This window comes from Sapajus apella, unplaced genomic scaffold, assembly GCF_009761245.1.
Source record: "Sapajus apella isolate SASKATOON/1434 unplaced genomic scaffold, GSC_monkey_1.0 scaffold30, whole genome shotgun sequence".
Lineage (NCBI taxonomy): Eukaryota > Metazoa > Chordata > Mammalia > Primates > Cebidae > Sapajus > Sapajus apella.
Window position 1 is genome coordinate 12,133,816 of NW_022436970.1, and position 25,416 is coordinate 12,159,231.

General features: G+C 31.1%; 1 protein-coding gene across 4 annotated transcripts in view; it reads right to left on the reverse strand.

Moving 5' to 3' along the window:
- Nucleotides 1-251: 251 nt before the first annotated feature.
- Nucleotides 252-25,416, reverse strand: part of CDH19 (cadherin 19) — a 95,978-nt gene continuing 70,813 nt past the window's right edge. The window contains exons 9-12 of one of the 4 annotated variants that reach the window (XM_032293707.1): nt 25,272-25,393; nt 10,445-10,562; nt 7,573-7,776; nt 252-3,948 (exon numbers count right to left, since the gene is read on the reverse strand). In XM_032293707.1, the coding sequence (XP_032149598.1) occupies nt 3,458-3,948; nt 7,573-7,776; nt 10,445-10,562; nt 25,272-25,393 (935 nt within the window). In that variant the 3' untranslated portion in view covers nt 252-3,457. Of the gene's footprint in view, nt 3,949-7,569; nt 7,825-10,444; nt 10,563-25,271; nt 25,394-25,416 lie in introns of those variants that run through there. The other 3 variants (XM_032293706.1, XR_004273599.1, XM_032293708.1) reach the window with 3 other exon arrangements.

Here is a 25,416-nt window from a genome sequence, read left to right on the forward strand (position 1 = left end):
GTTCTACTTTAAAATATGAAGTAGGATTCTTACGCATGAGGCATAATTTCATATTTCTTACACTTTGTGAAAATTTATTCAAATGAGACTTTCTATGGCCATCATTAAATAACCTGTTTTGGTTGAACAGTATAACTTCATCAACTGTTTTTTCCTCCAGGTATATCAAAGATAAATGCCAAAATCATGTAATTTTTAGAAAGATTTTGAAAAATCTTTACTGTATCCAGTAACTACTCAGCACTAACCCATTTTGAAAAACACATTAATTCCACGTTAATAACCTGTAAAAATAATCAATGGAAACCAAAAGAACTTCTACAAATGACTAAGTAAAATAGATTGGATTCATTACTACATTCATTCCAGAAATATTTATTGGTCACTTTCTATGTGGTATAAACATTTTGGAAAATGAGAAAGTAACAAAACTGACAATTTCCTGCCCACTGAAGGTTATAATTGAATAAGGAATAAAGACAACAATAATACCAGGTAGCTGAGTAACTTAATACAAAGCAAGACAAAGCCAGAGTCGCTGGAAGCAGCAGTGGTCTTTCTAAGGAAGTTGCAGCTGATCACAGACCTGAATGAAGTGAGGTAACAGAAAATAGAAGTGTCTAAAGGAAGACTGCTTTAGTAACTGAGGTGGAGAGAGGAAAGGGGAGAAACTACAGAAGTAAGTAGGGATGGGAAAGTTCATGACTTATGGGGAATGTGAGGAAGTTAATTTTTATTGTCATTGTGCTGTGGAGATCACCCAGAGTTGGGAAAGAAACAGACCATGTGTTCAAACAGAATAACATCAGGTGTTGTTATAATAGTCCATTGTTGTTTATTGAGCAGTTACATTTTGTCAGGCACTGTTGGTGCTGCTGGTTTTACGTTATCTTATTATTAATTCCTCATAACAACCATGTGAAATAGGTTGATTGAACCTCATTTTACAGATTACAAAGTGAGGTCTGGAAAGATTAATAAGTTTAGCAAATATTATATGTTCGTTTAATTGAAAGCAACTAATTTAAACACAGGTCTGTTAGGCTCACGCACAAGCACTGGTCTTAATTTTCTTATATTTAACATTAACAATTTAAAGCTTACATACAAAGCTGTGAGTCAAACTGAGGGGGATAATTAAGTACTGTGGGTATTACTGGGAAGCTGTGCTATTTTCATAAATATTTTGCATTAATTTAGACTTTATTAAAGTTTACAAAAGTAAATTCTTAATGTAATGCTGTTAGCTTAAGAGGTGTGTTCTTGCAACACTCATGTGACTGGAAAAAACATAAAATAGTTCTTGAAAATATTACAAGGTATAATTTCTAGAAAGTTGCAACTTCTCTACTAAAATCAGTATCTTTTGATGTGGTTAAAAGGAACATATTTTAGACTACCAAACAGATGTGAAATTGTGTCTGTGCTTTTCCTGTGTATCTTATGATTGGCAATCTTATCATCAACTCAACCAGGATCTAGATTAATATATCTTTTTCCTGTCACTGGACACAAATGTTAAAACTATTTGTATAGGTATTCCATTAATATGCATTTTAATGAGTTGTTCATCCAAATTTATTCATTGTTTATAAGACTTTTATTCATATAAAAGTTCTGTGATCCCCAGAAAGTCTTATTTCCTTTTAATAGTCTATATTCCATGGATTACTCCATCTGTTGTGTATCATAATTTCTAGTTTTCTACCAAGAACACTCAGCATTCTTTTTTACATTTTCAATTTTCATGTCAATATGATAGAAATATAAATGTTCTTTCAATTTGTACATTTCTATTTGACTTGCAAATTTTTGCTCTTTTAAATTTTCTCTTGTTTGGTATTTTTACTCTTTTCAAAGTAAATAATGATATCAATGCATAAGGGTTAACTACATCTTATGTGTTCTCATCTACTTTTAAAATCTTCCTAAATTATTTTACTTGAAATCTGATTTTGCCATGCTTTTGTGAAGTGATCATATTTGTGTCACCAACCTAATGATGCCTGTTTCAGATTGATGAAAAACTTTCTTTATCATGTGATATAGATGTTTAAATTTCAAAGTACCAAGAAAAAATATAACCATGTAACTACTCCATCCATAGTTCAAAATTACTCAAATTATTTGATTTAAACACATATGGCCAATTTGGTTCAGCTCAGTTTCACATGCTATTAATAAAAAATTGATCATATGAATCAATTTTAAGAACTTTGTATTCACTACTCTCTTCTTGTTCAAACTATAAATTTTGAAGTCCACCTTGATTTGGATATAATAATAAAGATCATTCTTAAAAGGTCGATTAAAATTAAAGTGTTTTATTATCTTGTTATCTAATGTTACCATAAAGCTGTATGCCCAACAGCTTAGCATTGATTTCCTTCTTAAGGCTACAATAAACACAACTATTGCACCTAATTTTATATTCAGAAATATAAAAATGACACTGAAGCATCAGTCATTTTCTGAGCTCTTAACAGAAAAGGAAATACTGAGAATTGAGTGATGTTTTATTCTTTTACTTGTAACAGTCAATTCAGTTGATCATAATAGAGTTAATAGTAATTGAAGTATGAATCCAGTATTCCTTTAACTTGTCTAAATCATTTTTAGTAGGTATAAAAAGTCACCTCATTTTTTCCACACTTTCCACCAATTTCATAAATTTTGCATTTAATTATGAGTAAATATTGACTTGTATTGTGCTATTTTATTTTGTCATGATAAGAATGTGTTCTGAGTTGCATATGAAGATAATCTATGACAAACTCCTAAATATATTTTCCCTTTTTATACAAAGTTGTAATATAAAAAAATACAAATTTATACTATATAACTCTGATTAATTAATATATACCAAGTATCTGTTTAAATCTGAAATCAGTTTTCCAGAGTGTTCTTGGTAAAGGTTTTAAAATATCAAACTAGAATGAACCATGGAATGTTAGCCAGAAACCTGCTTTTCATGTAAGTTAAATGTTTTCAAACATGTAATCACCCACATTATCCTAGGTGTTAAAGTTCATCTCCATATAGTATCAGGAACTTAGCCACATAAACATGTTACTCTTACACTGTGAAGGAAGAAAATTGGGTAAATAAAACAACACTAAGATAATTCAGTGCCTTTCTCACATTTACCATTTAAAAATTTTGAACATTTGCATTAGATGACATTGAAAAATAATAGAGGAATATTTTGGTCATATGCTAGAGCTGGCTTGTACTGATGCCTGTGAGTTGGTTGTTTACATCTCTTCCCACATCTCTGTTCGATGACAGCATGTAGGTAGCTTAAAATAACCACTGGGTATTTACTCCAGGGAAATCACAAACCTCTGTAGACTAGGGCTTTCCTGGCCAAAAAGCCAGGACACAAAACTCTTTACCAAGACTACCATTTGGTTTGAATACACATTAGCACTTAAAAAAATGTTGATGTTAAAAAGCCCTAATTATTTGACTGCACTGCAGAACCAAACATGCATGCTAATCTTTTAAAGCGAGGTCCCAACTCGTTAAGGTAATCATAGCTTTCATCCTGATCAGAGACTGCTGATTCTAAGGAGCTCAGGGATCCAGCTAATGACCCTGTTCCCTCAAAAGCGTAAGTCTGGAGGGAATCAAAAGGAGGAGCGCACGGATCAGTATTGGCTTCTTCGAGCTTTTCCAGAATGAACTTCCTGAATATGGCACTGTCGGGGCCAACTTGCAGAGACTGTCGGTACAGGCTCCTGATCTCCGCGCTGGTGCTTTTCCTAGTCTTGCGTTCCCGCATTATGGTGCCACTCCTCAGCTCTGCTATATCGAAGGCCTCTGTATCTTCTTCTCCACCCCCTTCATCATCATATCGGAATATATTCTCTCTGAAATCTTCACTTTTCTCAGGAAATAGAATCTGTTTCCTTCGTTGTTTTAAGCCCAAAGTCAAAAAAATAAACCCTGATGAAGAAAGCATATCAGAATATCAATAAACAGTAAAGAATATTATAAACTTTACAGTCTTTGCTCTCATTTCAAGCTCAAGATGAGTGCTTAAACTTCATGATTATAAGGCAAAAGGATACATTTGTTATTGAAAATTTGCCAAAGGGACTTGCAAAATGACAAAAGAAAGTAGCACGATTTTTCTGCCTGACGACTTAGAGACAAAGAAAACCACAAAACTATAGTGAACTATTTTAAATGATGAACAATTTAACATTCAAAATCTATTTTTCTCACATATTAAAATAGAATAAAGTACAATGATAAAAGTTTGCAACCTGAATGCATTTGTCAACTTTAGTGGCCAATGTTTCATATTAATAGTAGCTCAGAACAACATAAGTTTGATATTCCTTACTGAAGCAAAATTCCATGGCATAATTATTTTCTAAGTTAATATGTATTACCTACAACGTATAGATCTGGCATTGTTCTAAAAGCTTTATATTTATTGGTTGATTTTTTTCTTGTGAAGGCCATTATGTTATTATTTCCGATTATAGATGAGAAAACTGAAGCACACAAATGTTAAATGACATCCCTAGAAAGACACAGTTAAGAGATACAATGAGATACTTCTCAGCCACCAACAGTGAAGTCCTGTCATTGACAGAAACATGGATGAACCTGCCAGACATCATATTAAGTAAAATAAGCTAGGCACAGAAAGACAAGCACTGCATGATCTCACTTATATGTGGAATCTAAAAAAGTTGATTTCATACAAGTAGAGGATACACTGGTAGGTACCAAGGCTTGGATAGGGGACGGGGAGTGGAGGTGAAAAGAGATTATTCAGTTGTTACGAAGTACAGTGGGAGAGGAGGAGTAAGTTCTGGTGTTCTAATACACCGTAGGGTGACTATAGCTAATAATAATTTATTTCAAAATAGGTAGAAGAGATAAATTTGAATGTTATCACCACAAAGTAAAGCTAAATGTTTTAAGTGATTAATATGCTAATTATGCTGACAAGCATTATACGATATGTACAGGTATTGAAACAACACACTGTACCCCATAAATATGTTCAATTTGTATCAATTATAAAGACAATACAAAAATAGGCAAAATTAGAAAGTTGGTTTAGAGCCTGTGCTCTATGATATCACATCAATTTCAGAAATTCCAAACTACCATGCATTTGAATCCTAACACATTTGTCTAGAATTAATATTTATTATATAAGATAATTTTAACATCATGTAGAAACAGAAAAAATTCAGAACACTTTGTTTTAATTTTAAATAAAAATCTCTGTGTGGGCCGTGGGAGTGTGTGTGTATATGCGTGTGTGTCTTTGTATGTGGGTTTCAAGGACAACCAAGACCCAATCTAGGATCTTATGTAGCTGTTCAGAGTTTTACATGCAGGATTTGAAACAAGCATGAAGTCATGTTATGAATAGTATCACAAAGAGAAATATGTCAGTCATAAAATATTTATATAAAACTTGCATTTAAAATATCCAAAACAGTGTTCTTTAAGTGAATAAGGTCGCCATGTTTGCATTCAGGCATTGTGCTTTAGAATTTGCATGATATATATGGTTGAAATACAAAGGAGTCTAATAAATACTTTTCTATCTGAATTAGAGATAAATATTTACAGAATTGCAAAGGAAATCATTATTATAATAGTTGACCCATAACTCCCACCTGTTAAATTTTACCCACATTTTTAACTGGAAAGCTGTCCCTTGTTTGTGGGTTTTCCGGGCTTGGTTTAAGTCTGTAACTATAGGTAGCTCAGTATTTGTAGTTCCCCCAAATTATGTTTTTACTACTGATCTTTGCTTCTGGCATCTAGCTATGAAGCTATGAATTCAGTTTTATAATCAAAGATCATTAAAAGTAATTTTAAAAACTGAATCTAGGTCCAAAACAAGCATAATGGTAGGAGGTAAGTGAGGAATGGATGGGGTTTGAAGCCTTGAGAAAGAAAAGTTGAGTGAAGACAAGGCAGGTCCTGAAACATATCCCATGCTAGTTTGAGTGGTCAGTTTGGCATTTCAGAAACAGTGGCTGATACATTTGCTCTCACTATTCAATGTAGTTTCACTGGCTTTTGGTTTGAAGTTTTGAGGGAGGCAAGAGCAGAGTTTAGATTATATATTTTGGTGTTAAAAAAAGGAAAAGTTTATGCTAGATAAATATTTATAGTCCTGAAAGCCCGATTAAAACCTTTTAGAGTTCAGCTGCCTCATCTTTGAAATGAATATAAATTATCTGCTTATAAAAACAATTATAGCAGTGGAATAAAACAAGCAAACAAAAATTAATAGAGCTCTTTTACTGGGATTTCTTTCTGTTTAGTACTTTGACTTAAAAAGGCATTCTCTTTTACCTGCCTCATGTCTAACATTTACTGTTCTTTCTATTCACAAAAAGATTTAGAATTATTTTTAGTTTTAATTGACAAAAACATATATTGATAGTATACAATGTGGTATTTGATATATGTAAACATTGTGAAATGATTAAATCAATTTAATATATTCATCACCTTACATACTGATAAATAAAATTGTTGAAGAGATATCCACACTTCCATGTCCTTTACAACATTATTCACAATAGCCAAGATATGGAATGGATGGAACCTAAGTTTCCATCAGTGAATGAATGGATAAGGAAAATGTAGCATATAGACACAATGAATGCTATTTAGCCTTAAGCAAGAAAGAAGTTCTGACATTTGCAGCAACATAGATAAAACTAGATAACATTATACTAAGTGAAAGAAGCCAGGCACAGAAAGACAAACACTGCAAGACCTCAGGTTGTGAAATCTAAAACAACAACAACAAAACTGCGTACAAGTAGAGAGTAGAACAGTACCAGCAGGATAGAGGGTAAGAGAATGAAGAGACGTTGGTCAAAGGACACAAAATTTCAGTTAGACATTAAAAATAAATTCAAGATATCTATTTTACGGCATGGTAACTATAGTTAATAATAATGTATTTTATATTTGAAAATTGCTAAGATAGTAGATTTTACTGTGCTTTATATTTTTTTAATGCACCTTGGGCGCAATCAGTTGCAGTACAATGTTGCATAACAGTGTGTTGTGGTCATGGAATCTTAGCACATAATTTGCCAGCTTCATGACCTTTCATAAAGCACATAGCTTCTTGAGTTTCTGTTTCTTAATCTATAAAATGTAGGTGATAATAGTTACTACTTTAAGGTTATTGTGAGGATCAAATTGCATAGTGCATATAAAACACTGAAGAGCGTCTCCTGGAGTATAATAAGACTCAAGATAAGCTCTCCATTATTATTACTAATTTTTATTATTTTATATTGTTACATTGTATATGTGTCAAGAACATGCATAAACAGATGTGTACACACACACACTCACATCCTCATACAATTCAAAGATCACTGATTTGCAGCTTATGTATATTTATCCACTATTTACTACAGTTGGTTTAGGAATTGTACTACATTCAGAGAAGCAATAAACATACATACAAACCCACATTCTAATGCTGTAATAGAATTTACTATTTTATATATTCATCAGGTTATTTTAAACAAATGAGTATATGTTCAGCTCAGCACTACCTACCAAATATTATCATAATGCAAATGAGAACAGCAATTATGACTTCTGTCTTGAATCCCATGGAAAGCATAAGTTCCTGGTACTGGCAGGTCTGTGTGCTCCCAGTGTCATCACAGTCACAGACATGGACAGTAAGGGTGTTTGTACTTGTAAGTGACGGGGTTCCATTGTCGGCAATTAAGATGGAGATGTAGAAGACAGGCTCTCCTTGTAGGTTAAAACCAGTTCTATTAGTCAAAATGACAGCTGTGTTATCTAAAACAAAAATCCATGTGCGTAATTTTTTCAACTACATAAGGGAAATTTGTATGTAATTGTCACATATAGTCAAGACAATAGTATAGAGATATGATCGAGTAAGTTCAAAGAAAAGGATGGGAAATTTCTAATGAGAAGACAACTAAAACATCCACACTAAATTATTAGTGTTTTGACATTACCTAAACCCTAACTATGTAATCAGATGAATCATCCAAATTATGTAGTAAAATTACTATTAAATGTTAAATATTTAATTAATATTACTTGTTTAATTATTTAAAGTATTTATATTATTATTGAATTACTTAAATCAGTTCTAAAATGTCTTTGACAAATATATAAAACCTATGTGTAACACAGAAAACAGCTTTTTAATCAGATATCTATAATTTATAGGGACTACCAATATTAAATATATGCTGATAGGGCTGACTTCATTTGTATTAATTACACATGACACAGCTTATTTTCTAATACTTGGGACCCATTATTTATACAAATCCAGGAAATATACAAGATATTTAAAGTTATCTATCAAAGTACATGATCTGAAATAATACATTTTCTAGTTAAACACAATAATTTCACTTGGTAGACAATATCCTGTTAGAATATTTCATATCATTTTGATGTTATTAATCTATTTTGTATTTAAAATTCTGAAATCATTACACTTAGTCAGACTGATTCATTTACCTAGAGAGTCTATTCAAAAGATTCATGAAAACAAACAATAAACACTTCAACACATGTACAATTACTCTTCTGTGAATCCCAGAATATCATAAATGACTTTTTTTGTTGTAATTTTGTGTGCCTCAGAACTGTACTTTCTCTTTACTTTTTTTTTTTTGCCATGCCTCAAAATATTTTCTGTCATGATCAGACAAACTTTAGAAGACAATGGCAATAAAAGAAAAATAAATAAAAGCCTTTTGAAATGCATTAAGTAGGACATTTCCCAAATCATTTTTTTAAAGACATTTCACTATCAAGCTCTGAAAGTCTATAAAGCCCATGTGATTTTATTTGCTAGGCAGATCTAAGAGGTGAGAGACAGTTGACGCTTTTTAAATATGTATTTTATTAAATTACTTGTGACCACAAACATTAAACCAAATCAATTTTGTATGCTTCAATGTATTTATTTTGCCTCAGTAATTTATTTTATATTAATATAAATGAATCTTAGCTGGAGTTTTAAAATATGGTATATATGTTTTACATATGTATGTATGTTTACATATATGTTTTTAAAAACTCCAGTTTAGATTTATTTATATTAATATATGTATTTAAAAATATAATTTTTAAAAATATATTTTTTTCAAAAAATACATATATATATATTTAAAAAAATACATGTAACCCCTGAATCTGAGCATTTTTACATGGCTAAATTTTGTGAAAAGCAGCTTGGAAATTTCTCAAAGAGCTTGAAACAGATAATTGTGACTTTTGTCTGAAATATTTTTGAGTTTTCTTCCCAGGGGTATTTGACAAGGGGAAAACAGACAGAAATGTGTTGCATTTACTCTCACATGAAAGATCTCTTCTGGAACAAACCTTAACCTCAGTTGTAAGGAGAACTGCAGGTATTTGGTTACTGATACTTGAGTAATATCCAACTGTGTTTCATAACTTTGAGGTATAAATAAATTAAAATAGAAGTCCTGGCCGGGCGCGGTGGCTCACGCCTGTAATCCCAGCACTTTGGGAGGCCAAGAGGGGTGGATCACGAGGTCAAGAGATCGAGACCATCCTGGTCAACGCAGTGAAACCCCGTCTCTACTAAAAATACAAAAAATCAGCTGGGCATGGTGGCGCATGCCTGTAATCCCAGCTACTCAGGAGGCTGAGGCAGGAGAATTGCCTGAACCCAGGAGGCGGAGAGTGCGGTGAACCGAGATCGCGCCATTGCACTCCAGCCTGGGTAACAAGAGTGAAACTCTGTCAAAAAAAAAAAAAAAAAAAAAAAAAAGAAGTCCTTATTATGACAAAAATGTTTCTTACTGAAGCTAATGAAAAAACAAAACAAAACAGAGTGGCTTCATATAAAGTTAATCCATCTCTACAAAAAGATAAACTCTGCTCTTACATAATATTCTTTGGAATATTTTATTCTTAGATTGATAAAAATTATTTAGTTTTGAAGGAATAAGAACTGTCTTAATCCAATTTCATATATTCTAATCTCCTAATTAATAACCCTACATATTTTTGAATGAATCACGCTAACATGGCTGCAACTAAGATAAATATCATTTTCTTTCTCAGTCATAGATTGAGGTCTCAGTTAGAGGAGAATATGAAAGGAGCCGTGGTGTCAAAACTGCAATTATATTTGCAGGGTCATTCTGACTTTACAAGAGCTTACAGCCATTGAAAATTTTAAAAGCTCCTTCTACTTTGAAGAAATGCAGTGAGAAATGGAGCCAATATTTTAGAACTTAATATTGGATTTTGTTTTCCATTTTCATTGTTACTCTTTTGCTTGATTTCAAAACATTATTATGTTGCAAGAACAGTATAAAAATCAATGCAATAAGTTCCTCTGAAGTCAAACATGAGTCAAAAAACTATATCAAAACTCATTATGAGCAAATGACATTACCTTGATTATCTATGATTGTAAAACTTGAATTGTTAGTGTCTTCTACCGATAGAGTATAGTAAAAATGGTGCTCTTCTATGGATTCATCTCTATCCACTGCACTGATAGTCTGAATTACCTAAAAAAAAAAAAAAAAAAAAAAAAAAAAGGATAGATTTTTGTTGTTGTTCGGATTCAGGAAGAAGGTAACCGCCTTTATTATTATTAGCTTTTATTTGCATTGCTTTATCTCAATCAATAGGGACACTGCAGAAAATTACTGCCAAATATTGGAGAACATTAAAATATTTTCTCAGGCTAAAAGTATGTTCACTTGCCTCTTAGGGTGTTATAATATTACATAATAAACAAATTCTTGTTGATGGATCAGCTGATTTCCAAAAAGTACATTTGTTAGAAGTTGTCAAAGCATTGCTTCTGTATTATTCACATCCTCCCTGCTTACATTTCTTTCTTCCTCCTTTACTTTTTCTTTAACTGAATGTCAGACATTATGATTTGCTAAAGTTGTGTATTTCCTCTTTTTACTGAGAGCAAAACTGTGGTAGAGTTATCAGCTTACTAAACTCTTTGCTAAAGTAATGAGATTTTTAATTGATTTGAGGAAATAACACATTTAAAATGTAGGGGCAGAATACATAATTTCCTTTGACCCATAATGATTATAGGAAAGTGTTTCACATCAAATAAGCTCATCTCTATATCTCAGATAATAAAACAGTGAAGTAATGCAGATATGAACAAATCCATTCTCAATTTTCTTCTTTCAAGACATGAATGTGTCAGTCAAATAGTTTATTATTGTTGAAAAAGATATGCTGTCAAGATCACATAGTGAGATTGTGATTAATTCTGGAAATTAAAGTAAATTGATTGTAGAAGTTATTGTTTTGAATTTTCCAGAATTAAAGTGCTTTTAACAATATGTCAAACAAAAATAGACTCAGATGCAAGATGACAAACCCAGATTTATGTTATACTTCAAAAAAATAGATTATGTCTACAGGAGCATAAAGAACATTAGGAAACTAATATGATCTGTATATTACTTTTTTAGATTGATTTATTTTTAACTCACAACACATTACTAATAAAATAATATTCATTTAGTGTTAAGTAATCTAACAAAATATATTTTATTCAATCCATGCTTATAATTATACATGTGGATATTGATTTGTATTAAGGTAAAGCCTTTATTTTAGAATATCATAGAATTTTATAAAGGCTGGATAAAGGGCGGGGGCTTGGAAACCTAATATTCTGAATCCGGGCTTTGCCACTTACATGCTTTTAACCTTGAAAAAAATATATTAATACTTAATCTGCAGGGCTTATTTTCAGGATTATAGGCCTCAGGTTCTCAAAGAGTTTGTCACATGACAAACTATTATGTGTTTCTATGTCTATTATGTATTCTTCATGAAAAAATTCTCTTATTGAGTTTTTGCACACCATGGTGTCCTGAATATTGTTAGTAATATGCGTATGAATATCTTTATAAGCATATTTGCTGAAGTAAGATTGATATCAAAGTGTAGAATTTCTGTTTATCTTGCTGGCATATGTGGTTACAGTGTTCGGATAAGGAATATTTTATTTTACTGCTTGATGTTCTGTATCAAACATGCACATCTGACTAAATGTTGCAAATGTCTCCTTTTGGGGAATGAAGGCTTAAGAAGACTAGAGGTACACTGTATGTATTTCAAAAGACTTTTAACGAATCAAAATACCTTATACATAAGTATGTACAGGAAACTGAATGAGCAGGGCTTCAACAGTCTGCCCCCTTTTTAATGAACATGTCTCCACTTATATTTGCTCTGTAAGTTGGGCTTCCAATAAGATATGTTTCACCAGCTTTTATAATTGTTTTATAAAAATAGGAAGCCACTTACATAGTATCAGTCATATATCAAATACTATGAATTTTGTTGAATTTATCTTAAACAGATACACTTAAAAATAAATGCATATTTCTAATAAAGGGACTACATTAATGTACTCATAAATCTTGATGGAGGATATTCATTTTTTTCTTTAAATATAACAATGAAAAGATTTTAATTTTAATTTTAAATTAAAATTCTAAGAAAAACATTTATTTGTTGCATTGGTTGCTGTTTACTTACACGTCTTTATCTGGGACCTATCGCTGGCCTTACAAATTTATGAAAGGGATAAAGATAAATTAAAAGTATATACCAAGAACAGCCATGGCTTTAGAGATTGGGAAAAGAGGAAATGAAAATAACTCCAAATTACGACAAATTCTGAAAGCTCAGATTTTTAATTATCTTTTTGTTCTCTTGGTAAAATTTTGTCCAATTTATTTCTTACATGATACATTCAGTTCTCTATATACAGTGCATTGAAAGGTATAATAGAAATATATTGTGTAAGTGCCAAGAATCGAAAACTAACTACAATTTAACAAGAACTTACCTATGGACCAGGTTCTGTTCTATGCATTACCTTAGATAATCTTCACAATGGTCCTTTAAAATAAACCCTCTTATTGTTCCCATGTTATAAATGTTCATATTAAGTTTCATATATGCTAAGTGTCTTAGGTACGTAAATTGGCTGGACCAGAATTAGAATGTAAGCTGATGTCATAGGCAATGTGAAATATGAGTAGTAAGTGTAATCTTCTAGAACATTTTGTTCCTGCCCTAGACCTGTTCTTGTCCTACCAGATTTGCATACAAAATGGTTTTGTAAAAAGTATGGAATTTCAAAAGCAAGTAAAAACATATCTCATGAAAGATAATGACAGGGAAGTAAGTAATATAATTTTATAAAGACCAAAATAATGGTTAAAAATAGAAGAAAATAATATGTTTTGATATGGGAGAAAGGGAAGATTTTCTAGGTAAGAGTACAGCCAATGAGCTAATACTTGAATAAAAATATGAATCGGTGAAAAAAGTGTGATCCTAAGCAAAGAATACTATGAAAACTTCATGAAGGAAAAGAGAGCATACATTAGGTAGAAATATATGAAATTAATATTTTGTAAGTCAAAGATAGTCAACTATTGGAAGTTTCATAAGTTCCAATTTAGTTATTTTATGAGACTATAATCATGATTTGACTTGAAAGATAATCAGGAGAATAAAGATAGCAATTTGCCTGCTATTAATCATTATGCACTGTATCTTTTTAAGTAAAAGAAATTGCACATGGGCCAGCTTACTAAAATATCATTCCACATTAATTATCCTGAGTCAAAATTAAGCCCAACACTCACATTGACATTTGTCAAACCAAAAATATGATCCTTATTAAACATGCAATTGATGGACAGGTAGTTTAAGTTGCAGCTCTCATACACAATGATTTGCAGCAAGCAATACATTTGTCTGTTTCCTTACCTTCATGGTAGGTCACAATGAAACCCACTTCCAGAATTAGTCAATTAATAAATTGTTGAATAAGAAGATAAACTATAAATTGCATCAAGAGCTTTAAATCAGTATGCAAATACCGAGTATTAATTTATATACATTATCAATTCCTTGAAATGCACTTAATAAAGAATGCATCTCAATATAAAAATGTTAAACAAAAAGTTACAGTTGCAATAAATGAATACCTGGAAAGCTTTTCTTAAAGATCTTATTTGAGTTGCTTATTTAGTTATTCTGGTTAGGTATATGTGGTATCATGCTAAAGATGCAAATTGTCTCCCATTGCCAAGAAATTATTATCCAAAAATATGTGTAAGACCATCACTTTTTATACTACTCTAGTGAATAAATGATTTTAAATTACAAATTTTGCCAAAATAAATCCATAAAACTAAAAATATTGTTGAACATCTGTTCAGAGACAAAGTGCAAAATAATAAACTAATAGGATTAGAACCAACAAGAAAATCTAGATTGTAGTATGCTTGTTTTCTTTCTTTCTTTAGCAAAATATTAGAAGAAAAATTTGAAAAGCTCATTATAGCATAATATCTTAGACCTGAATAGAACTGGGATACTCTAAGTTTTCTAAAAGGACTTTTCACAAAGTTGCATTATATATCTTAAAATGCCATTATATATATTAAAATTTTTACATGAAGACAAGGTAAATGTCTTTAATTAGACAAAATATTAGTATGAGCAAATCTGAAAATTATCAATATTATACTTTACCTCCAAAAAAGACATTTAATATCAGTCAAGATAATGGCACTCATTGATTTGAAAAATGATAACTATTTGCACCAAATAGGAAAGGCAAATTACCCTGATGTCAGCTCATTTATTATATTAATATTTTGCAAATTGCTGAAAGTTCTCTCCTTCTTCTCTTCCCCACCTCAGCCACTTACACATTAAGAACAAAACCCAAAAGTCTGTTTACCCACATAGGTCTTTGAGTTAACATTTGATTTCCTCCAGAGTAGGGTGTGACTAATCTGGAATTTTTATTTTCTATGATTAATTTATTATCTATCCAAAGAAGATAGATATAAAACATGTTTTAACCTGTAATTTTCTCTAGCTGTTTAAGCCTGTGGAGAATCATCTTCATAAAATAAAAATATGTATAAAATGTTAAATATTCTGTTAATGATTTTAATTATATGTGAAAATGATATTTTGGATATATTTTATCCAATAAACATTATTAAAATTAACTTTATCTGGGTGCTTTTTATGTTTTTAAATGAAGCTACAAGAAAATTTAAAATTGTATCATTTATTTAGAAGCATTGCATTACATAATCTTATATTTTCAAATAATTGTTCTTCTTTTAAGTAACTTTATGCGTACTTTATATGTTGTATGAAATTCAGCTTCAGAACTCCAAGAAGTAATAGTGTAAGAGAGGGCATTGATTTCTAATTATTGTTTTAAATTTAATAACCCATCAGCTTCAATATTACATAAAGTTTTGATTATTGATTGAGGACTGTAATATTTTCTCATTATTATATGTATTATGTGTGCCTTTTGACTTTTTATATTTATTACCCAGAATTTAGGTTTAAATTTATCTAAGGGCTTCTTAGTATCAAATGAAAAGTTTGTGCATATAATTTTTATGTGTATCATTTAGTTCCTTTGACTTGATATGTAAAATATTTATAGATTTCAAAGCATTTTATCTTGTTAAATTTCTAAAATATTATTTTTAGAAAAGTTTAAATAACATGAAAATTAATTGTAATTTTGAAACTCAAAGTTACAAGTCTCTTGACCTAAAATATTTCTTAGAAGCGTCTCTGACATATTCACAGTAATATTAATTATACTTGTTTAATCTTCATTTCTATTTTTCTTACATTATTTTATTTTCTTTAATTCCAGTCTAATGACTTTAAAACAACCTTGTATTTTGAAATGATTATAGATCCACAAGAAAATATAAAACTTCTACAGAGTTTCTCAAATACTCTTTCAGCTAAACCAATGGTTACATTTTATGTATCTGTAGTACATTATTAATATCACATGCATATGATGACAACACAAAAAAATCAACTTCTATAATATGTTTAAATTGGAATTCTTAATGTTTGTTTTTTACTTTGTTTATAATTTGACTCCCTTAAACATCTGATGAATGACATTATTAGCCTGCTCCACCTTCATTGCCAACAGACTTTGACAATGTTGTTTCTCTGCAGTATCAAGTGTACATAGACACCTTATAGCTCATTCAAATCTCTTTAGAAGAGAATGAACCCCATGTTAAGAACTTGTTTGACATGACCCTTAATTATCATTGTTAATATTAACAAAATACTTGTAACATAATCCTCTGTAGCTACTTTCTTTTGTTTTTTTATCTTTGCCTTAGCACATAGAGATTGTAGAGCAGAAGTTGTATTATTATTTTTGAAATGAGGAGATTGGTATTCAGCATGGTTAGGTTATTATCATCTAATTGCAGAAGTGTGGATGAGTGACAGAGATCGTTTGCTATTGCACTACATAATTTTTGGTATTTGTTGCTTATTGTGTTTGATGTTTCTTTCTCAATAAGGGGAAATATATTCATATTAATCCTCATGATTCCTATACATGTGATTTTTAGACAATAATCAAGAATACCAATCAGCCCATACAATGCCAGAATCTTAACACTAGAAAACAAATGTTTATTGCAATCCTCTCTAAAGAACAACTCTGCCTTTCAAAAACATGGGACAAAACAAAGCCTAACAAAGAAATGAAAAACAAAGGACATATACAGAATAGATAAAAAGAACAAAGATTATTTTGCTATCCTACTCATTTTTCTCAAAGGGTAAAAGAGGCAAATTCACAACGATGCACTCAGCTATCATTGGAAAGCTGTGTGCTATGTACTGCTTAAAAGTAAATGAGAAATGTGGTGCATAATTCCAATCAAAAGAGAAATAGAGCAGCCTGAGTTATTGAACACTTGTCTTTTTTAAAACTACAGCCATACTGGGACCAAAAATGATAATTAGATGGAAGAAAATAGCTTATTTTTTAGTTTTCTGACACTGGAGCACAGCTAAGCAATCTTCAAAATATCCAAACAAATCCACCATGAACAAGTTCCCAATTATTCTTGGAGATAAGCAATTTGTTTTCAAGAGAGTAAAGAAAATATTGTATATAGTACAACATAGTTTTAAGATCGACATATCCTCATTGAACACATTTGGAAAATTTTATATTGTTTTAAAATTCGTATTTTGCCAACTCTACCTATTTATAGATTTGCATTACAAAAAAAAAAAAAAAAAAAACGAAGCAGCAAATTTCATGGACAACCTCATAATCACACCACAAACTTTAAGAAGTTTTAATAATTTTTTACTTTGTCAGTAGAAGTCTTAAAGCCTGATAATCTGATAACCTTGAAATTAAAATAAAGGTAATATGAGAAAAGGTTGCTCTTGCAGATTATTTATTGATTGTTATGTAATCTTACTGCCTTAAATTGTGTTATTTCAAGATATTAATCTGGTTGTTTTATTAATCTAGGAGGTATTACTTTGAAAGACCGATTTTCTTTTTATTCGATGTAGGCTGCTTTATTAGATAAATGGTGTCGCAAAACATCCATTACTTTGGTTATTATTTTTAATAAAAATGACCTTTTACTCAAAATATATGCCTTCATTGTATATACATTTTTACATACTAGCTGGAATTGCTATACACATAAGTAATTCATCAAACCAATCTATGAACCCATTTACTAAAAATGTTCACTTCCTATGAATGTTAGTAATAAATATAATGTGGTTTCTGAATTTGATAAATTTTTAAATGTTGATTTCTATGAATGCATATTATAGATAATAATTTGGGAAAGCTTCCATAGTACTCTTACCTTGTTGAAAATATTCAGATTGATAAATACATTACCTGTAATGGATACAGAGTGCTTGAAAATTTCTTCATTGGCAAAGTTACCCATGGGGTTTGCATTATATCATTTACAACATCAACACTGAGGAACTAACTTTTATAAAGATTATTTCTTATCAACCAGCAAATACTCTTGCATATTGAGGACAGAATGACTTGTTCAGGATTTTGCAAATAATTATCTTTTCACTTATCTCTTGTCTTCATTTATGTTTGTTTGAGACATGTTCTTATTTTGCCACTAGGGCTAGAGTGCAGTGATGCAATCATAGCTCATTGTAGCTTTGAACTCCTGGGCTCAAGTGCTCTTCCTGCCTCAGCCTCCTTGGTAGCTGTGACTACAGGCATGCATCACTGCACTCAACTAATTTAAAAAAAAAAAAAAAATTGTGGAGATGGGATTTCACTGTGTGGCCCAGGCTGGTCTTGAACTCTTGGGCTTGAGCCATCCTCTTGCCTCAGCCTCCCAAATTGCTGGTATAACAGGTGTGAGCCATCATGCCCTGCCTGACTTTATTTTTAATTAAAATGTATTTGTCTGCCAAAAAGTTACAAAGTTCATGTAGTTATTTGTAACAGAAAAAAGTGTTAATGTCCTCCACAGCTTTCAAACATTTTTTAATATAATTTGCTTCTTTATCCTTTGTCTTTTAAGTATATATTTTATCACATATATATATATATTTTTTTTTTTTTCTTCTTTTTGGTATTGTTACTTTTTAATGTTTAATACTAATTCTAACACATGTAAGCTTAAAAAGTTCTGTACAGTTCCTAGGATTTATGTACTTATTAGAAATATAAAATATTTTGGCCTTAAAAAAGTAAATTACTTAATAACTTTCCATAAGGACATCTGGAAACTAGTGCTGAACTATATGTAAGATTGTTGTAATTTGAGAGAAAAAAAGTATTTACCTATAAACATTTGCAATAGTTACAATTAAAAGAAGCCCTCTGAAAAATCCTGTATGATACCTTTTTCTAACAAATTTACTTATAAATATTTATACTTATTAAAAATAATTGAAAAAAATGAAAAATCACAAAAAGACAAAATGAAATTTTCTTTAGTGTGGGCTTTATCATTATTAAAAACAGAAGAGAAAGTGTAGGATTTTCTTGGACAGGTTTTCCAACTTTATTTACTGACAATTCCATCTGTGTTTTCTGCAATTCCTCACTGACAAATCACAGAAAATGACTGATTCCATATCTAGAACAGGAAATGTGAAAGATCTGCCTCCCTATCAGCCTGGGTCCAACAGAGGCAAAATCACATGATCATTTGAAAGGAGGGATTCTAATAGAATTGTAAGCTACTAAATCACAGCTACCGTAAAGATGTAAGGATACCTCTAAAGGGTATCCTGAGACTCTGAGAAAATATCGGAAGACAGACAAACGTGAGAGGGAAGCCTTCTCCCTGGGACCAGCTTCAGCCCTCCCTGGAGGAGGTGCAGCTGCAGCATTCCCTATGGCAAAGACGTTCACAGATTGCCTGGATTCACATTCTAGTCCACACTCCTCAGGAAAGCATAAACAACCCTCCAGGATACCAATGGGCTAGAGGATAAAATTGCAGGATGTGGCGCGCACTGCGTTGCTAGGCCTGGAACACACTGCGTTTACACTGGGGAGTCTCAAGGCAGTTGTCATGAGCCCAGGCTGGAGTGGTTGGATTGCCAAGTGCCTGTACATTTGGTACTTTAGGGTCTGTATGTGTGTCTGGCAAAAGCACCGTGCAAATCCTCAAACATCCAGACAGCTGACCGTGCAGCATGACAAAGGGAAAAGCAAAGATTCCACACACTGGAACCAGGAAGAGAAGACTTCCTCCTGCAACGTTTATCCACCGCCCTCTACTGACAAGGCTCAACCTTGCACTCACTGGAAAGGAGAAAAGATGAGGTGGTGGGGGGAACGGGGAGGAAGGGGGAGGGGGAGCGAGAAGGTGGGCAATCCCTGTGCACAGCGCAGGACCTTGCTAAGCAGGTACTGAGGCATGAATGTGCACCAAGAAGCAATAAATTGATCAGTGGCAGAGCCCAGAACATATTGCTGTACCGGAAACCATGTAAGCAATCAAAGACTAATATGTTGCGTAAAGTACACAGAAACTGACATGAATGTGTCAGGATCTATTTTTCTAAACATTCTTTGTCCTTTTTGTAATTCATTTCGTGATGTAGATAGCTTGCTTTTTTCTTTTTCTTTTTTTTTTTTAACTTGTGCGTGTGTGTGTGTGTGTGTGCACTCATGCATGGGCACATATAAATATTTTTCAAGACAATTATTGTGCTGCTGCTTTGGAACATTGAAGAAGCCTGATCCTTTGTAAAGAGTAGTGTGTATAAAGAATACAAAGTTTCACTTAGACAAGAAAAGCAAGTTTAAAAGATCGATTGTATATAGTTAGTTAACTGTGGTTAATAACAACATATTGTATTCTTCAAAATTGCTCAGAATGGATTTTATGTGTTCTCTTCACACACACAAAAAAACAAGTATGTAGGTAATGCATATGTTAATTAACTTGATTTAGCCATTTCACAATGTATGTGTGTGTGTACATGTTTATAAACATCATCATGCACCATAAATATGTACTATTTGTATTTGTTAATTTAAAAATGTTGAAAAAATAAATAAAGAATACCCTAGGGAAGTGGAAAGAGTGAACTTCATTTTGGGTTTCTTAATAGAAACAAATCCACACCAAGTCTATCATCCTTATCATCCTAAGCACATACTCTCCTTACAGATTTTGGTATTAAGAAGCTTTTTATTTCTTACCACCATTCTCTTAATTGTGTGTCATTCATGTTTTATTCTGCCCCAATTTTATTTTAAGCAATTTGTTTTCTGGGATTTCAGGCTGAGGTTGTATTAAAAGAAGGTGCCACGTTTCAGTTTACTATCGTTTCCTCATTCAAAGGTGGAGAGATGTCAAAGTGGTTTTGTAGTTTGATTGTGCCACCAAGTTGCCTGCTTGATTTTCTCTTGGCTTAATCCAGAATTTACATTATTTAATTTATCCGACACAAATTTCACAATTTGTGTACAAATAGTGTAGACATTTCTTCATTTTGGTTATTAACTGTTCCTTATGTTTAAACACTTCCTCTATTTACTTCTAAATAGAATGTTCTTAGGAGTTTCCTTATCAACACCATTTAATATTCTTGTTAAGATTATGGGGAACCTAATCAAATAAATTTTGCTACCCTTTGTAATAATTTCTAAAAACTACTTATATAGGTATATCAAATTAAAATACTTATGGTTCACATGTAAACCATTTCAGTTACATGAGTTATGCTTTATTACCTTTGAAAGCAAACATTTTCTTAGAGATTGCTTCATTGGTTTTAGTGTTCACATATTAATATTTCACTTTTAGGAATGAGTAAGAAATTGACAGCACTTTAAAAACTTTTTAGTAGCACTTTGGGAGGCACATATTAATGTTAGGGGCTTGGTTTTAATTGTATTAGCAAAAACCTACCCAGTGAATTTCAAATCAGAAATCTGAACCCAAGTCAGTCTAACTCTGTGATCAACATTGGAGGAAAGATGACAGTCTTGTGCTTGTAATAGCCATAATTCCTGAATTTTTAAAACAAGGCATTTCAATATACAAGAAAGTATCTACCATAATGTTATATACATTGACAGCACTCAAACCATGTGTCCACTGATTTCAATTTGTAAACTGTAATGTATGTAGCAGGGTGAGAAGAAATTGTTGGCTTCTCCTTGGAATTTAAGTGGAGGAACTCTATCATTCTTTCAGATGCTTATAGGACTGAGACAGACTTCCAGATAGTGACATCTGCAAGTCTCCGAAAGAATTATTTCACAATGTGTGACATTTATCCTTAAGGGACATTATAAAACAGGGCTCACCAATGTGACTTATTATGAGTTTGAGCAGTGCATATCCCAGGAAAGGGTTTGGGACTAGTCAAATTGACCTTCCTTTTATTTTTGCCCTTAAAATCGTAAATAACATTCTTTCTAAATAAACAGAAAAACCTGTTTTTCATATTTTTAATTGTGTGTATAATCTAAAGAGAGCTAGTCTTTATGATTAGCCTGGAATATGTGGTTAAAAGCACTATCATTCTTGGAGACAAACATAAATTTTAATTCTGGCTTAGATATTTACATACTACATAATGCTGAGAAAGTTACCTAAGTTACTTAAACTTTTGAAGCATAGTATACATATATGTATTTTATTTCACACATTTTTCCATAAAGCTTTACATTTATACTTTAAGCAGGGCACAAGAAAATACTATGCCATTACATCCAATAGACATTTCTCTTCCTCAGTGGAGTTTAAGACTGAGAATGCTTTTACAGCACATTGCAGTAAACATTAGCATTTGAGTTTCCTTTTGATCAGTTGTACCTATCTGTAGACACTGATATTTCATTTTTGAGGTTGTTATAGAGGCCCTTCAAAGAACAAACAACTATTAGCTTACTATTTATTTATTTATGAGACAGAATCTTGCACGGTTACCCAGGCTGGCATGCAGTGGCACGATCTTGGCTCACTGCAATGTCCACCTCCTGGGTTCAAGAAATTCTCCTGCCTCAGCGTCTCGAGTAGCTGGGACTACAGTCATACGCCACCATGCCTAGCTAATTTTTTTTGTATTTTTAGTAGAGATGGGGTTTCACCATGTTGACGAGGATTGTCTCCATCTCCTGACCTCGTGATCCACCCACCTTGGCCTCGCAAAGTGTTGGATTACCGGCGTGAGCCACCGCGCCCAGCCAATTATTAACTTAGTTTACATTTCAAAAATTCTATCTTCAATGACTATATGGGTCTGTAGACACTTCTATAAATCTAGGATATATTATGGTAACTTAGTGACATGGTGGTTTTGAATGCCTGGGGTATTGTCAAGATACTTGTCTTAAACATTTTCATGATATTTCATCATCCCAGGAATTATTTTATCACTGCTCATAAGTTTTTTTGAAATATATATTTAAAACACATGTAACTTAAAAGTTTACATGACGAAAGTTTGTGTGAATAATGACAATAATTAAATAAATCTTCACTATTCATCTATTTTGGTATAAATAAAAAATACTACTTACTGTTTTGAACAATATCCATATGATTAGTGTTGTCACATTTTTTACTTTTTTATATTTACAAAAAATGAAAAATTTATTTTCTAGGTTGTATGTGAAATATATTTTTTCTGAAAGCATATGAATTGAGTACTTTCTATATTATAATCACTATATGTACATACATATGTAACTATGGAATCAAATCACTAAGAATCCCTGCTGTCATAAATCTAGTAATTTATTTAGGAAAATGCAAAAATATTAAACAGAACTTTGTTCAGGTAAAATAGTTACCACATGGGACATTTATAGAAATAGGTGCATAGAAGATGAAATAATTTATGCCAATTTTTAAAAAAGTTTAAAAATAGGCTATCTAATCAATGGATAATCTAACTACATTTATATTGTATTTATATGTACGCTTCATATATACACGAAATGAGTGAAATAATTTACTAGTTGTCCTCAAAATATAAAATATAATCATATGCGAATCATACTCAAAATATAAAATATAATAATAAATATAAACCATAATTTTACTTATAATTCTAGAAATGTTTCATCCAATATGTAAATTTAACATTCATTAGAAAATTATAAGATACATCATTTCAAAAATTATTTGTATTTTAAGAAAGCTGATGTGCCACATTTAAAGTATCGTTTGTTAGATTTACATGTTATTGTTTAAATTTGCTTGTTATCTTTGTCAGTATGTCTAAGTAATCAGGTGTCTTTGAAATGCTTGGAAACATCAGATATCCAATTTCTAAGTACATAATAGACTTATAGTATCAAGTTTGAAGAAAAATATCTAAGCCTAATTTCTGCAGGAGCCATGGGTCCCAGTTTATGTGCATTCTGCTTTTGTGATCTCTTCTACCCTATACTGTATGTCCATACAATTCTAAAATAGTTCAATTTTGGTTCTAGGGAAAGTGCAACACAGTAGAGAAATTTTTATATCTACCTTTTACTTTCCCCAAATCCTTGGGTTCTAACCCATTAGAAATGAGTGCTTTAATTTTTTAAAGTCATTTGCATGTTTATAACAATTCTATTACTGTTTTCAAAACATTTTAGGAAATATTTATAGGCAAGATTTGATCATTATTTCCAGTGAAAACATTTTAAAAAATAGACATAGCTTAATGAAATTCACAATCATTTCAAGAACTATTGACGATTTTCACTACGTTGCAGTTTAATAATCAGCAACAGTTAAGATATACCTATTTCTTAAGATATGCCTATTCGCTAGCATAGCAGGAAATTGAAGATCAAATATAATTTTGGCTACTACCATTTATTTATAGAAAAATGTAATTTCTGCTTTTGTAAAATCCAAATGTTCCCTGAGTAGCTTTGTTGATAAATTCAAGGCTACTTAGAATAATTGAGTTGATAGTGTCTGTATACTTATTTAGCACTATGAACACTAGACTGTAAAATTTTTGACATTAGTCGCCATTTTTTAAAAGAAAACCAATGGTATTAATAATCTTTTATGTACTCTAAGAAACCTGATAATTATGTTAGTTTATTATGTACTGGAGCTGAGAAGTACATAAATAACATTCTAATTTAAATATCATATTTTACAAATAAAAAAGTGAGCAGCAGATAAGAAAGTGTGTGAAGTAAATTGTGAAGTAATGATAACATATTTCAAAATGAGTATGTTCTCGTGTGTACATATCTAGTAATTCATATAAAACTGAGTTTTATATGTGTTGCTATATTTGATGTAATGATTAAAGACTACAAAAAAACATTGTAGCATATTTTCCCTCCATATATTTATGTTTATATCTCATTTTACCTGTACCTGAAAGAGGAGTAAGAAAAAAAAAAAAAAGAAACTTAAATGTGATTATTTAAACTACACAATCAAAAGTTTTTTCTTTATTATATTGGCAAAGTATAAATGAACTACTGAATAATAAATCTACTATAAAGGCAAACAACTGAATCACTATTGTTAGCAGATTTTTTAAAACATATGAAGAATTGTAAAGTAGAAAACTTGAAATTTGCATGTTTTTAAAAATTAAAACAAAATATTATCATATGGAGCTCACAGCATAAAAGCATGTAATTAATATAAATAGACTAAAGTTACTTTTCTTGATGTTTCAAAATAAGATGACTGCATGACAAAAATTATTATATATTATGAAGTTTAATATATATAATTAGTACTTATTGAATATAATAATTATAATAAGTATATAAATTATAAATATTAAATATGTTAATGATATATAATATATAAAATATTATAAAATATATGAAGTAATTACATATTATGAAGCAACGATATATTGTTTAGATTTTGTAATTTATAATGAGTTCTTACCTCACCAGAGCCTGCGTTTTCACAAACGTAAGTCTCATAGTGTTGAGAGAACTCAGGAGCATGATCATTGATATTGAGAACTTGCACATACACAGGGATCGAAGAGATCTGTTCTATATTGTCTGCAATTTGAATATATACAAAT